The following is a 14,617-nucleotide window of genomic DNA, read 5'->3' as shown; positions in this document are numbered from 1 at the left end:
ATTTGTTTTTTTGCTTACATGTATAAGGTATATTTTTATGTAACCAGATTGTTTTTTAAACAAAGAAATTCAAGAAGTTTCCACTAAAGGCCATTTCATTTATTACACAATATTTCTCTTATTCAGAATTATTTTATTTATTTTTTTTCACCATACCAGCACAGGTTGAGATAGGGCATAGTTATGCTAACGTGCATTTTATTATATAAAAAACTCCCCAACAATGGTCGTCTTGATTTGTACTTAGTCCTGAAGAAGGACTGAAATTCACACCGAAATTATGGAATTAAAAAAAAATAAATAAAATAAGTTCTACTTCTTTTTGTACTTTGCATCTTCTCGTTATATTAAATTCAAATCATATCCGAAATAATTTAAACATCATTATTTTGAAAATTGAATAAATTAATTAATAAAGAAATATATAAATATAATAGAATAAATGTAGTCTTATGTTCCACTCCTATTTTTTTTCTTTTTAAATAACACAAATATAGATGAGAATAACGTGATATATGTTCATCATGATGATGAATGACAAAGTTTATTTTAAGTAACATGCATAAGGTTTTCTCTCAATATAGCTTACAGAAATCAAATAACTTTTTGGTTTAAACAGAACACATTTTTTTCAAAATTTATGACACAAAATCATGGACAGCAAATGTAATAGATAAAAAATGCAATATAACCACCATATTTTTCATACTTAAATAAGTTTTTTTCAAACTTAAAAATTCTTCTTTTTACTTTTGCTAAACTATAGTTTCATAAAGGTGGTTAATCATGAATATACTGCATCTTAATTTACAAGTCAAAAGTTGATAACAAGTTATCAAAGTAAAGTTCATAATTTTTATGTATATATGTAAGTTATGGTAGTGAAGACTATGAAAGACTTTTTAAAAAAATTTATTGTACATTTAAAGCAAATAAAAGACTTAAAGTTTAAAATAACATTAACAGTAAAAGGACCAGCGTTGAGAAGGGCTACAGAGCAAGTGCGAGCTAAGAGATAAATTACAGACAGTATACAAAGGAAATCTGCACTAGTTCAAGGAACCTTACTTTGATATAGTGTACAAGTCTATGAGAAACAGTTGATTTCCCACGAGAGGGTTCGTAGAGCTATATTATATTATTTGAAAAATAAGGTAAAATTTAATATGCAACTCCTTCCCTCTTCGACACGAATTTCCCCCATCTTGGGTGAAATGAGTTACAATCTTTGTCTTATAAAAATAATAAATAAAGATTACAAATATGACTATTAAGAATACAACAAAAATAAAAATAATCCATAAAAACAGGATGTGTAACATATTTGAATCGTGTGTAACTGTAGTTGTTACCATGTGTGAAAGGTGAGAAGTTTTTAATTCGTGTAAGTTTATATTTTTTATTTCTAGAATTGTATCTAGAAGCTGTGAAGTTAGAGTATCAAAAGTTTGTTTATATGTTTTAGTGGATGAGGAAACAGTTTTACTAAACAAAATATTATTCAAGTTTCTTTCAACGAGATAGATTCATTGCAAATGATAATTTCTTGTGTCCTCCATCTTGTTGAACCCAAAGATCTTCCAGGTTATAAAAAGCTATGAGGATGTAGGATGTTTCCAGTACTAATTCAAAGTGATTTTCTACATGGCCTAGGCGAGTTTATAGACAACTAGAGCTTGGAGATTTCTGTAAAATGTCTTGAATACAAGGTTCATTATGATGAGATTTATCCATTGTATGACAGTGATACATAATTCTTCTCTTGCCGAGTTAAAAATTGAATTCATTATCAATATTTATTATTATCAATATTTATTAAAATTTATCAATATTTAATCAATACACTATTTGCCAACAATAAACAGGATAGGACTGACCCCAAATTTATCCGAAACTCTCGCAGATGAGGAAGCTAAAATTACAGGAGTATTTGAATTTTTAAAAGCACATCGCCTTCTTTATAAATTATAACTCCTCTTCGATTTTTATGTTTTTTATTTTATTTTTTAAAATTATTTTTCAATTTTTTTTTTATTTTTCTATTTTTTATTTATTTATTTATTTTATTATTATTTTATTTTTTTATTTTTATCATCCCTTAGGCGTTGATGACCAGAAGGTTTTGCGCCTTTAAGCAACAATCAACAACAACAACAATATTTAAGAGATATTTGAAACTAGTTATTATTGTTATAATTTCATTCTTTAGATGATTTTCACAATAGATGGTGTAGGATACAAATTAGATAAGTTATAAACAATATCTATGAATATTGGTAGTGATAAAGTATATATAATTTCATTTTCGTGCAATTGCTATATATCAAGCAATTCCCACAACATGATAAATGTCATTAAATAATTAGACCACATCTGCACCGATACCTGCCCTCCAAGAAGGGATACTTGCCAACAAACAAAGGAGACCTCTGTGTTTGTGTACCGCACTGGTCTTATGTATCAGAGCTTTTCATACCTTTCTTTCCACATGCCTAAGGGACAGAAGCCATCACAGGTAAAGATCGATATACCGTGTGATCAGCAGTGCGTTCCCACCCCTTCCCAGGACCTAGGAGAGATGCTCACCTAGTGGGCCTTGTTACTTATACCCAATGAGAAATAAGATTCCAAAAAGGCAATGCCCCTTTTAATTTAGAAGACCGAAGAGAGGCCAAGATGCATTTTGACTAGATGAAGTCCTAAGAAGGGCTATGAGACCTGGATACCACACCTTATGAAAAATACGACACCAACGTTACTACATGCCATGGCATGAATCACCAAACTCAGCAGTCATTCAGATATATACATTATTAATATGTCATAATGTAATAATCATATTTTAAGGCAAACCAATTATCTGGATCATTTCGATCATTTTATAAGTTCATTTTATGCAATCATATTGTAAATGTAAATAAATACTTTGTTCCTTGATATAGTTTACTTACTATCATATTACACAGTACCACCCCTTATTATTATATTATATAATTAATGGTAACAACATTTTATAAATATAAAGGTATTTAATTGGAAACTGGTAAAAACACAAAAGGCGTTTAGAAAAGAATCCAATTGTAATAATAGTTTTGCAGGACTCAATATAAATTAATTGATTGACTTATTTTTGGATAATTAGCACCCTGACGTCAGATACATAGCACAATGCACATTCTACAGATATTGTACTTTCTATTTCAAGAAAAAATTTAAATTTAAATGGATACAGCGATGTATTCTTATCATGTTAAGCGATTTTTCTAATTCTTGAAATAAAGCCTTAGTAATAATTATTGATGTGTAAAGTGTGTTTAATTTACAAAAGGTTAGCTAAGTTTCTTTATCAGGTATAGTTGATATCAGAGATAAAATAATTTGAATGTAATCCAATAATTTTTTAATAGTGAATAAATTGATTTTGGTTCCAATAAAGTGAATTTTTTATGTTAGGTATTATATTAAATTTTAATGGTTACATTAAATTTAAATATGAAATCATTATTTATAGAATATTTTATATCTAACTTTTATAATTAAATTACTAATAAAATTCAAGTCATTACTCAATTATTTGGTTTTATATTTTAAAATATTTTATTTTGTCTATCATTGCTTTGTCGAAAGAGGTAATTAATCCTAAAAATTAAAGTATATTAATTACAATCTAATTGTTATATTTAAAAAATAATTAGTAGAAACTTGATTAATTGAAAAATAATTAATAAACGTTATATCATTTATAAAAATATAGAATCATTATTATAAGTTTATAATTCCAATATATTACAGAGTTGTCTAATGTAATATATAGGTTAATATCTCTCATAATATCTAATTACTTATATACATGTTTTTTTGAGAAGTTCATACCGTCTGAACTTACAGTTTTTATTATCATTTTATATTATACTTATTCCAAATATGAGTCGTTACTCATTTTATTTTCTTATATTTGGACATCATAGTCATCTTTTGACATAAAAAAATATCATATACCCTGATAATGTGATGTATAATTAATTATTTCTTTATTTATATAAAAATATCCATGTTTTTATAACTAAAGCTCTTATAGCCTAAAAAAAAAATATTATTATTTCTATAATTGGTCATTAAAGCCATCTTTTGACATCAAAAAATATCATATACCCTGATACTGTGATGTATAATTAATCATTTTTTTATTTATATAAAAATATCTATGTTATTATAATCGAGGCTCTTATAGCTTATAATTAGGCATTATAGCTATCATTTGACATAAACAAGTATTATAAGTCCTGGTACTCCAATGTATGATTATTTCTTTATTTATAAAAAAAATATATTTAAGTTATTATAATTGAGGCTCTCAGAGCCTAAAAAAATATTATTATAGTTTCGCATAAACGAAGTATTATATCTCTTAATTATACACAAGATTAATTATTTATAATTATTAAGGAAGTAAAAAAAATATTATCACGTTTTCGTTATGAGCTTATTTTAACATTAACTCGTTGATAAGTTGATTAACAGCGGCAGTCCTAGAAAGGAATGTGGTGAGGTTGATAAAGAGATAGGCAAAGTGTTGATGTAAGGGCTGTTGGTTTTTTTTTTTTTTTTTTTTTTCTGATCCCTCTAAAAACGAAAAACATAAAATTAGTAGTTTGCATTACATTACGTATGGTTACATAATTTGAATTGGTTACTACCTTTTTCTACCATTGGTGCTTGAAGGGGTACAGGGGTTTTTGGAATATTTCTTTTTCTTTGGGTGTTTGATATTAATGAGATGAATCTTGGCTCTGGTGTTAAAATGAGATTTATTAATAACCGTTGTTTTATGCGTTTTGTTTCTTAATTAATATTTTTTAATTTAGATTTTTGCTGCCAGTTGACTATTTATACAGTTTCAGGTATATTTTCTGGCAATTCCTCACGGTTTTTATTTAACCTAGCAATGTATTTTTCTTTCACTTCTTGGTTTTTACGATTATTTTGTCCATGCAAAATTTTTACTCTTTCTTTATGTCTTGCGACATCATTTATAATTTGGTTATTAAAATCTATTACTAAAGAGGTATCAATATCTAAATGTCCAGAAATTACTTCGATGGGAATAAGCCTAGTGATAAAATTAATTGTGTTATTATAAGTACATTTTTTAATTTAATATTTGAGCAAATTTGGGAAAAGTATGGATTAAGGTTAAATATTTTTTATTTTCTAAAGTTATTGTATCCACGTGAACTATTTCAAATGGTTTCAATGGAATTTGAATCATATTATATTTAGGTTTTATAGGATTCGTGTTTTGAAACTACAAAAATTTCACAATTGTTAATATAATTTTGAATTATTTTGTTTATATTTGGCCAATAGTACAATCTTTTGATTTTATTAAAAATTTCTTCTGAACCTCTGTGATTAGTTTTTCCAACGTGATAGCCATCCATTAAATTTGTTTGTCCATCTGTGTCATTTTGAATTCGGTTTGCGTACGCGACTGGTACATCCCGTCCGTATGCGATAATAATAGATCTTAGTACAAGAGCCCAAGAGAAGAAAAAAACCCAGTTATTTCACCCCAATTTTTTATTACTTTAATGAAAACTATGAATAATTACTAGTCAAAATTGATGAGTCTGCCTAGATATAGATAGGGGGAATAAAAAATGGTGTCTGTTTCAAAACGTTAAAAATAATTAATTTTTTATTCGGAGCTCTATATCTTTACAACTTCCAAGAATAATAGAAAATCTAAGAGAACATCATTTAAAGTAGAGTAAATTTGCTAAAATGTAACCCCTAATCGAGCTATTTGTGTTCAATAGTTCTCGAGATATAGCCTTTTAAAAAGCAACATTTCATAAAAATGTTGTATGGAACGTACTGAAAGATCAGTAGTCGGTGAATTTATTTTGAAAAATCTAGTAGCAATCAAATTAAAGCTTGTTTAATGGACTATAAAGTAGTTTATCTTCATAGGAGTAGTAGTTTTCATGATATATGCTAAAATAAATTGATTTATAGGTGTTCGGACAAATTTTCATTTGCCAAATTTATATTCATACGTGAATATCATAAAAACTACTACCCCTACGAAGATAAGTATCATAAACTACTTTATATTAAGTTAAATTTTCTTTATTTTGAGTGTTGGCAGACATATGTTTCTTATGGGTCTAGAGATATATTTTTCAAAAATCAAACATTTTATACGAACAACTAGAAATTAACATTTTGTGAGTTTATTTTGTCAAATATTATAAAAACTACTACTCCTACAAAGATAAACATAATTAACTATTTTGTAGTAAATTTAACTAGCTTCAATTTGAGCGCTGGCAGACAAGTGTGCGTCCAATGGTGTCTGAAATGAAGTTTTTCATAAATCAAACTTATTGTCCGAACAACTATAAATCAATTTATTTTAGCAAATATCATGAAAAATACTACTCCTACGAAGATAAAGTTCATAAACTTCTTTATTATTACACTAGCTTTAATTTGAGTGCTAATAGACATCTGTACGTCACATAGTTCCTGAGATATAGATTTCTCAAAATAAAATAGGTAACTACTAATCTTTTTAGTACATATTTATGAAATTTTGCTTTTTAAAAGGCTATATCTCGAGAGCTATTGGACGTAAATAGCTCTATTAGGGCTAATATTTCAGCAAATTTACTCTTCTTTAAATAATATTCTTTTAGATTTTTTAGTGTTGTTGGAAGTTTTTAAAGTATAAAGCTCCGAATGAAAAATTAATGTTTTTTAAGGTTTGAAATAGCCGCCATTTTTTATTCCCCTTACCTATATTTGGCAGACTCATCAGTTTTGACTAGTAATTATACATAGTTTTCATTAAAGTAATCAAGAATTGGGGAGAAATAACTGACTTCTTTCCGGCTCTTGTTTTATCTCGAGGTTGCGATAATGATTGATCTCGAGGTTGCGATAATAGGGTTCTCAGTTCGAGGAACCCGTAGTTAAAAAAAAGGTTTTGTTGAAATCTGGATATTGGAGAACAGAATTGTTAACTAAAATATTTTTACACGTTTCAAAACTTTCTAAATCATTTTTATCCGCGGTGTTAATTTTAGCTCCTTTCTTTAAACAACGGGTCAAAGAGTTTGTTAAACGCGCAAAATTTGGAATAAAACGGAGGTGGTACCCAAGCAATCCTAGAAAAGCTTTAATTTGTTTGGTAGTTTTCGGTAACGGGTAATTTTTTATTACAATTATTTTATTCGGTCAGGCTTAACTCCGTTTGGCGTGACAAGATGTCCTAAATATTCAATTTCTTTTTTTTTAATTCCGTTTTATCGGAATTCATTTTTAAATTTGATTCTCTTAATTTTTTAAAATTTACAAATTTCCTGAAGGGTTGTATTATTAATTATTATATGGTCGAGAAACGCGACACAATTTGGAATACCCATGAGTATAATGCTATCATTAAGTACTCTCTTAAAAGTTGGAAAACTATTTTTTAAACCAATTGGAAGTCTTAAAAACTCAAAACAACCGTTTTCAATAGAAAAGACAGTTTTAGGAATGCTTTCTTTATCTATTAAAATTTGGTGAAATGAACTGGTTAAATCTATTGTAGAAAAGTAATTACTTTTTCTTTATTTATCTAAAAGATCGGTAATGTTAGAAATAGCATATTTGTCATCAATAGTTTTTTCGTTTAATTTCAACAATTATAACAATTCTCCGTTTTTTTTTTGTTCCAGATAGGTCTAATGTTTTAGAGACTACCTACATAGAACAATGGTAAGACGAAAAAGAAAGGCGAATAATTTGTTGTTCTAACATTTCGTCTATTTGTCTTTTGTCTTCTTTTTGAAATATTTGTGAATATCGATAGTTCTTATTGTTCACTGGAATTTCGTCTTTTGTTAAAATTTTATATTTTACACGAGTATTTGCTGTTAAAGGAGTGCCTTTAATGTAAAATAGATTATAACTAGGACAATATATCTTACTTTGATTGAAATTATACTTTTTTTAAATTTCAAATGTTTATAAAAAGCTAAGTGCTTAAACAAATATTGAAAATCCACAAAAAATAAAAATACAAAGAATACTATAACTAACAATAATAAAAATGGAAATTAACGTGGCTATTAGTATATTAACAATTAAACATACACATACTTACATACACTGCTTTGCTTTAGTAGCGGCACATTTGACAAAATAGTTTTGGTTTTATTTAGAAATTGATATATTCCAAAGATATACTTACTTTATTCTCTAACAAAGACAATATATTAAGGAAGTGAAGACTTGGATAAGGAAAAATAAAAGGTAAGAAAAAAAAAGAAGGAAGAATTTCTGAAAAAAGATGTAAAGAAATTGATGCTACCAGCAATTACTAATTATCTACCAATAATTTAAATCTTAGAAGTCTATCTGGAAGCAATGGGATAAAGCATTTTTTTTTAGATTTCCAAGAAATCTTGATTGTATTTCCTCTTTGCGATTTCCAAGAAATCTTGATTGTATTTCCTCTAAGCTATTTTAAATTGTAAATACAATTTCTTTATTAATTAAGATAGGGCTTGTTATTTATTAACTTATATGTTGGATATTTTCACATGCTATTCATCTTTTTACTTATAGTTTAATAAACAGGGATAATTTTTTCAACATTGGAAAATCTGCAGTCTGGTAGGGGGTAGATAAAAACAAAAATCTGAATAATTCAGGATTTTATGAAAAAAAAAACTTTGGGTTACTTAGATGCTTGTAAGCCCCTTTTAAATGGTTTTAACAAAGATTAATTATATTTTTTACTTAAAGAAAATTCCGTCTAGTTTAGAATGTTGCAATTTATAATTAGCTAACTTAAATAGTAATTTATTTATTGTTTACAGATAAAAAAAGAAAAGAAATGTAGCTTGCTTAAAAAAACATAAAATATCAATTTTATATTTTTTTGTTGAAAATCAGACCATTGTCTATATGAACTTTTCTGTTCCTTTTGAGGTCTACATTAGCCTCATAAAAATTGCTAAAGACCAACAGGACTAAAGCTGATGGTGTGGGAAAGAGGCTCCAGATAGAATAAAATACTATTTACATTATTAAAAACCAACATTTTGATCCTCTTCATCTTAAAAAATCTTCATCAGAAATGAATAAACAAGATATAAATTATTACAAAATATGATGATGAGAATATAAGATGAAATATAATTTTTTTTTTGTTTTATTTACTTATTGACATTTACAACTGTCCATAAAATACAACAAGTAAATTTTAAGTAAGATGATAATGGTATGATACAGGCATGTAGAGAAACAACCCATTGGTAGCACTCTAAAAACATTTTTACAATATAATGCCTTGAGGCCATCTTCTCTTCAGGTGCATGAGGATTATCAGGAATAAAATATAAATTTAAATTTTATTTAGTTCTCTGCCTGCAAAGTAGACTCGAGGTTAGTATTTTTCTACTTTTATCTATACCCATGATTCATTTTTCATCCTGCCTTATTTATCTTGCCTTTCCTTCCTCATTACTTCTTTTCCTTTTACTACATTTGATATCACTTTATTTAATGAATTATTTAGTCTGTTATTAATCCAGCAATACATTTTTGTTTTTATTATTCATTACTGTATTTATTATTAATATTTTATTCTATTTATTTTAACTTCTATACTCTTATAAATTAACTTATCGTTATATATAATTTTCTTAAAGTTATCTTGTATTCCTAACCAAATAATAACACAACATTAGCCAACACGGATGTATAATCTCCCTTGGAAGTAATTTTATTTATGTGTGACTAGAAAATTGTTTATTATCTGAAAATCAACTATATATAAATAGTTTACAAGGTTTTCTATGCTTTTCATTAAGTCCATATAAAGACCTGCCGAGAAGGTCAAAAAGTTGGTTATTGGTCCATTTATGCTAATAATTATTTTACATCTTCACAATTGGTATTATTGTGAAGTGCACTGTAAAGTGTAAATGTATTGTAAAGTGTCCTAAATGTAATGTAAAGTGTCCTGGCTCTAATTTGGAGAAAACTAATCGAAAAATTTAAAACAACCTATGTGATAATACCTTACTTATTTGCTACTGGAATGATAATTCCAAAGTCACAGTTGTGTCTAACGACATATTTCAATTATCCAATATCAGAAAGCATTCATTCACTGAGCAGAAGAAAATTTCAGTAACTCATTCACCAAGCGCTAAAATGAAAATATAGGTGGAACTGACAGAATGAACCTGAAAGTAGCCAAATTCAGAATCAAATTGAGATCCAAAAAAATTTAAAAAATATATTTGCTTGGTTAGTTACTTAGATTAAAAAAAAAAGATTATTTTAAATACATTAATTACAAATTATTTTTATATTTTAACTGCTAGTTTTTTAAAGGTAAAAATGACTAAAAATATGTTCGAAATGTAAGATAATATAATGATAATGAAGTTAGTAAGGTGGGATTAAAAATTATGTAAATATAAATGAAAAATTATATAAAAATCAGATGTATAACAATAAGTACACGTAAAAAAGAAGTAACTGAGTACTAGATTTAAAATGGACAGGAGATGTAATAACTCGTAAAAATGGAAGAGTAGATATAAGAGAAATAAAAAAAAAAGCACAGATAACTAAAGAAATAATATATAACATCAGAATAAATAAAGATCAAGAAAGAATAAATAAATAAAATAATAAATAAATAATGAACAAATCAGAATCACCCACCTGACATGCTGAGAGACAGATGATAAATGGTAAAAGAAGAAGTGGGATGAAATTAGAGTGGGGGAAGATGATGGTACCATATAGATGAACTGTTACTGGTATTTGGTGGGGGGAACAAGTCCAGCAAGTGGATTTGTGGTTTTTTTTTCCAACAGCAACCAAGGTTGCCGCCGCGTACTAACCAGAAGTGCGGAATTGGAAGTGTCAAGAATCATTCTTCGAGCCCGTCGAAAAATGAATGTTTAACTGCCCCAGATGGGAATCGAACCGAACGCACTGGAACCTGCGCCCAAACCCGCACGACCGTCACGTTCCTACCATATATGTACCACATATACAAATACCATATACAAACACAAGAAAAAAATATTAAAATATAAAAATTATATGTAAATATGATGACAATAAATTAATAATTTTATTAATAATTTAATAATAATTAATAATTTTAACTATTATCATTATAATAAAGGAAACATAAATAGAAATTAAATGATAGAATACGTAATAAATTAAAAAAAAAAAACATAGACAAATAGATAATAAAATTAAGATAAATACAATGGCAAGATAGATGCAATACAATACATGAAAAAAATTAAAACAATGGATTCAATAAAGATATATTTAGTGAAGAAAAAGAAAATATCAATAAAAAAGTAAAATGTGAAGATTGTAAAGACTATTAAATAAATATAGTGGTGTAAAACTATGTAATTTTTATTATCTGTTTTAAATAGTAATTTGTTATTTGCCTAGATTATTTCGAGGTGGAATAACACATTATTACCAAGAAGACATTTTTCTCTTATTCTTGTACTGGTATTCCCAAACTTAAAGATACTGGTATAAAAACCTATGACAGAGCATTTAAAAATAATGTATCGGTTGTAAAATAAGTTGGTAGCGTTTTTTACTAGTGATTTCAATAGAAACTTCAGATTCTTGTAAATATTTTTAATCAATTATATAGGGCCCGTTTTGATATATTACATGTTGCCATCTTTCAGGTAATTTTTTAATTCCTTCCTCCCAGAAATTCTCGGATTTTTGCGAAATGAACTCCTCTATGTGCGTTTTGCAGTGCTTGGGCTGATTAAAGTGTTTCCCGTCAAGAGAGTTTTGAAGGGTCCGAAATAAGTGAAAAAATGTTGGGCCAGGTCTGGTGAATAGGATGGGTGGGGAATCACATCCTAGCCGAACTCCGATTATTTCTGCCGAGTCTGCAAAGACACGTGAGGACGGACGTTATCGTGATGGAAAACATATGCCTTTACGATAAGGCAACGCTGGACGCTTTTGCTCGACCACATTCTTTAATTGTTCCAACTGGGCACAGTATACTGCAGAATTAATAGAATAGTTGGGCGGGAGGAGCTCAAAATAAAGGACATCTTTCCAATCTCACCAAATGCACAGCATAACCTTTTTTGGATGTAATCATGCTTTTGGAGTAGTTAACGGCGGGTCATTTCGTTTTCCCCAGGACTTTTTCCTCAAAATATTACTGTACAGGATCCACTTTTCATCCCCAGTTATCAACCTCTTTAAAAATAGATCATTAACATTGTGTTTCAGGAGGGAATCGCTAATGGATATGTTGTCCAATAAATTCTTTTCCGTCAAATTGTGAGGAAGCCATATATCACTTCGAGAACCATATTCCGCAGCCCTCAAATGATTTGAGACACTTGCATAAGATATGTTAAGCGTTTCTGCGATATCCCGCGTTGAGGGTTGTCTGTGACCGATGCTTGAATTTCGTAATCATCAGTAGTTGAAAGACGACCTGAGTGCTTTGCGTCTTCCAAGTCAAAATTTCCGGTTCTGAACCGAGCAAACCACTTACGGTCCATGCTTTTTCCTAAGGCATCATCGCCATACATACTGCCAATTTTGATAACTGTCTGTACAGCGGCTTTTCCTTTTCGGAAATAAAAAATCATTAAATGGGCTATTTGGGGCTAATGGGCTGTTAAAAAAAAAATTAATTTTTCTTTCAGAGCTCCTTGTTTTTAAAACTACGTACAACAAACACTAAGAATCCAGATTTTTTTTTCGATCCCCCTAGATCAGAAATAAACTTGAATTAATAAAAGAATGCATTCTGTGTGCATAAAAACCTGATACAACAACACCATCCAGAAAACAACAGCACCATCAAGAGACATTTTCTCTTGGTGAAGATGCTGTTGATACCATTCTAAAGTCTTAGGAATGTTTTATTTTCTATTTGAAGAGTAGGATATAACAGGAGCTTAAAAATTTCATCAGGGCCGGATAGGGGTGGTTTGATTGAGTGATCTGTAAGTTCCTAATCTCCTGTTAAAAAATAAATTTTTCGTGCTGGATTTTGACTCAGAAAAGGGCTCTTTGGATGGTGCTAGCCTCTTGCGGTCACAACTACTACTATTTTCTACCTTTCTTGATTGTGCTGCTACCTGTTGGCATTTAGTAGAACTATTATTATAGATAATGTTTAAATAAATATGGATAGAATTTGAAGACAAAATTTTGCTTTTTTAAAAAAATAAAATGCGTTGTTACAACTTAAATTATACTACTTTAGGTATATGTTAACAGAAAATTTCTATCAGTTGATTAAACAGATTAGTTCATTATTTAATGAGTAAAAATGTTGCTTCTTAGCAATTTCCAAAAAAAAAAATTGTAAAATTGTAAAAAAAAGTTTTAAATTAAAAAATTTTTAGAAAAAGTCTAGAATTTCTATTATTGAAATTGGTTAACACCAACAAAAAGTGAAAATCAAAATGATTGTAAAAATTTATTTTTTTCAAAAAATTGATAAATGCCTTAAATGCCAAACTAAGGACAATGTGTGCTAACTAGGAAAACTATATATATAACGTACCAATTTAGCACTGCTACATCTATGAAATTATTAATAAAGCTTTCATTATTATTCAATTCTGTCAGGATTGAGGACAAGGATTTTGGACCAAATTCTTCGGTTTACTATTGAACGTGAAATTGACCATTCCCTCTCTTTTTTTGACCTACTTGTCATCAGGAATTTTGATGACTCCCTACCCACTAATTGATATATCAAACCTTTCTATTCTGGCAGACTCTTCAACTATTTTTCCTAACATCCTTATCACCAAAAAATCAATGTTAATCCACCAATCTCTTTCTCTTTCTGACCCTCAATTTCACAATGAGGGATTGTCTGTATCAAGCATTGAGAATATACCTATATATACCTATTAAGCTTATCCTTACAACGAACAATATTGTGTCTGTAGTGCATGTTCAGGGATCTTCTGAAAGATTTACCTCTCATAATGGTGAGTGAGAAGGAGGCTCTCTTGTCTGCTCTTCAATATTGGTTTGGAACAAGTGATGAAAGAATCAATGATTCAGACCAGTGAAACAATTTTAAATTTGCTAGAAGTTTAACACTCAAATTTAAACAATTTTCATAATGAGGTGTTGATAGTTGCTTGTAGATTAATACGCGGAAGATAGTTGGGGAGGGGGTGTGGTCAGCAAATAAAAAAAAATTATTTACTTGTGCCGACATTTCGACCTGAATTTCAGGTCTTCATTAGAGCTAAAAAACAAACAGGGATAACAACCATCATCCAGACCAACAAAAAAATGAATTGTTAAACTTTTTCTTTGTTATAATTATGAATAATGTAAATAACTTACCTCTTTCTACAGTGGGTAGGTGCCTAGTAGGTCAACCAGAGTATATATATCAAGGCTACTAAATGTTTCCTCGGCCTTTTATGACTAATTTAAATTTGAATTTACATCAAAATTTATTCTGCAATGTCTCAGATGGGGCTGGAGTTAATTTTCAAAGAAATCAAAAAATAAAATAATTAAATAATTCTAAGAAAATTTTTGTTTAAGG

The 14,617-nt window shown here is 28.5% G+C and overlaps 1 protein-coding gene across 3 annotated transcripts in view; it reads right to left on the bottom strand.

Annotated features, from left to right (window-relative positions):
• Nucleotides 1–10,831, bottom strand: part of LOC136794995 (phospholipid scramblase 2-like) — a 23,913-nt gene extending 13,082 nt beyond the window's left edge. The window contains exon 1 of one of the 3 annotated variants that reach the window (XM_014423124.3): nt 10,735–10,831. In XM_014423124.3, coding sequence (XP_014278610.1) covers nt 10,735–10,741 — 7 coding nt within the window. In that variant the 5' untranslated portion in view covers nt 10,742–10,831. Of the gene's footprint in view, nt 1–10,079; nt 10,243–10,734 lie in introns of those variants that run through there. The other 2 variants (XM_067045334.1, XM_067045336.1) reach the window with 2 other exon arrangements.
• Nucleotides 10,832–14,617: the final 3,786 nt, after the last annotated feature.

This window comes from Halyomorpha halys, unplaced genomic scaffold (assembly GCF_000696795.3).
Source record: "Halyomorpha halys isolate HHAL.00 unplaced genomic scaffold, Hhal_1.1 Scaffold407.1, whole genome shotgun sequence".
NCBI lineage: Eukaryota > Metazoa > Arthropoda > Insecta > Hemiptera > Pentatomidae > Halyomorpha > Halyomorpha halys.
The sequence above is the reverse complement of the archived record's forward strand: the minus strand, read 5'-3'. Positions and strand labels throughout refer to the sequence as shown.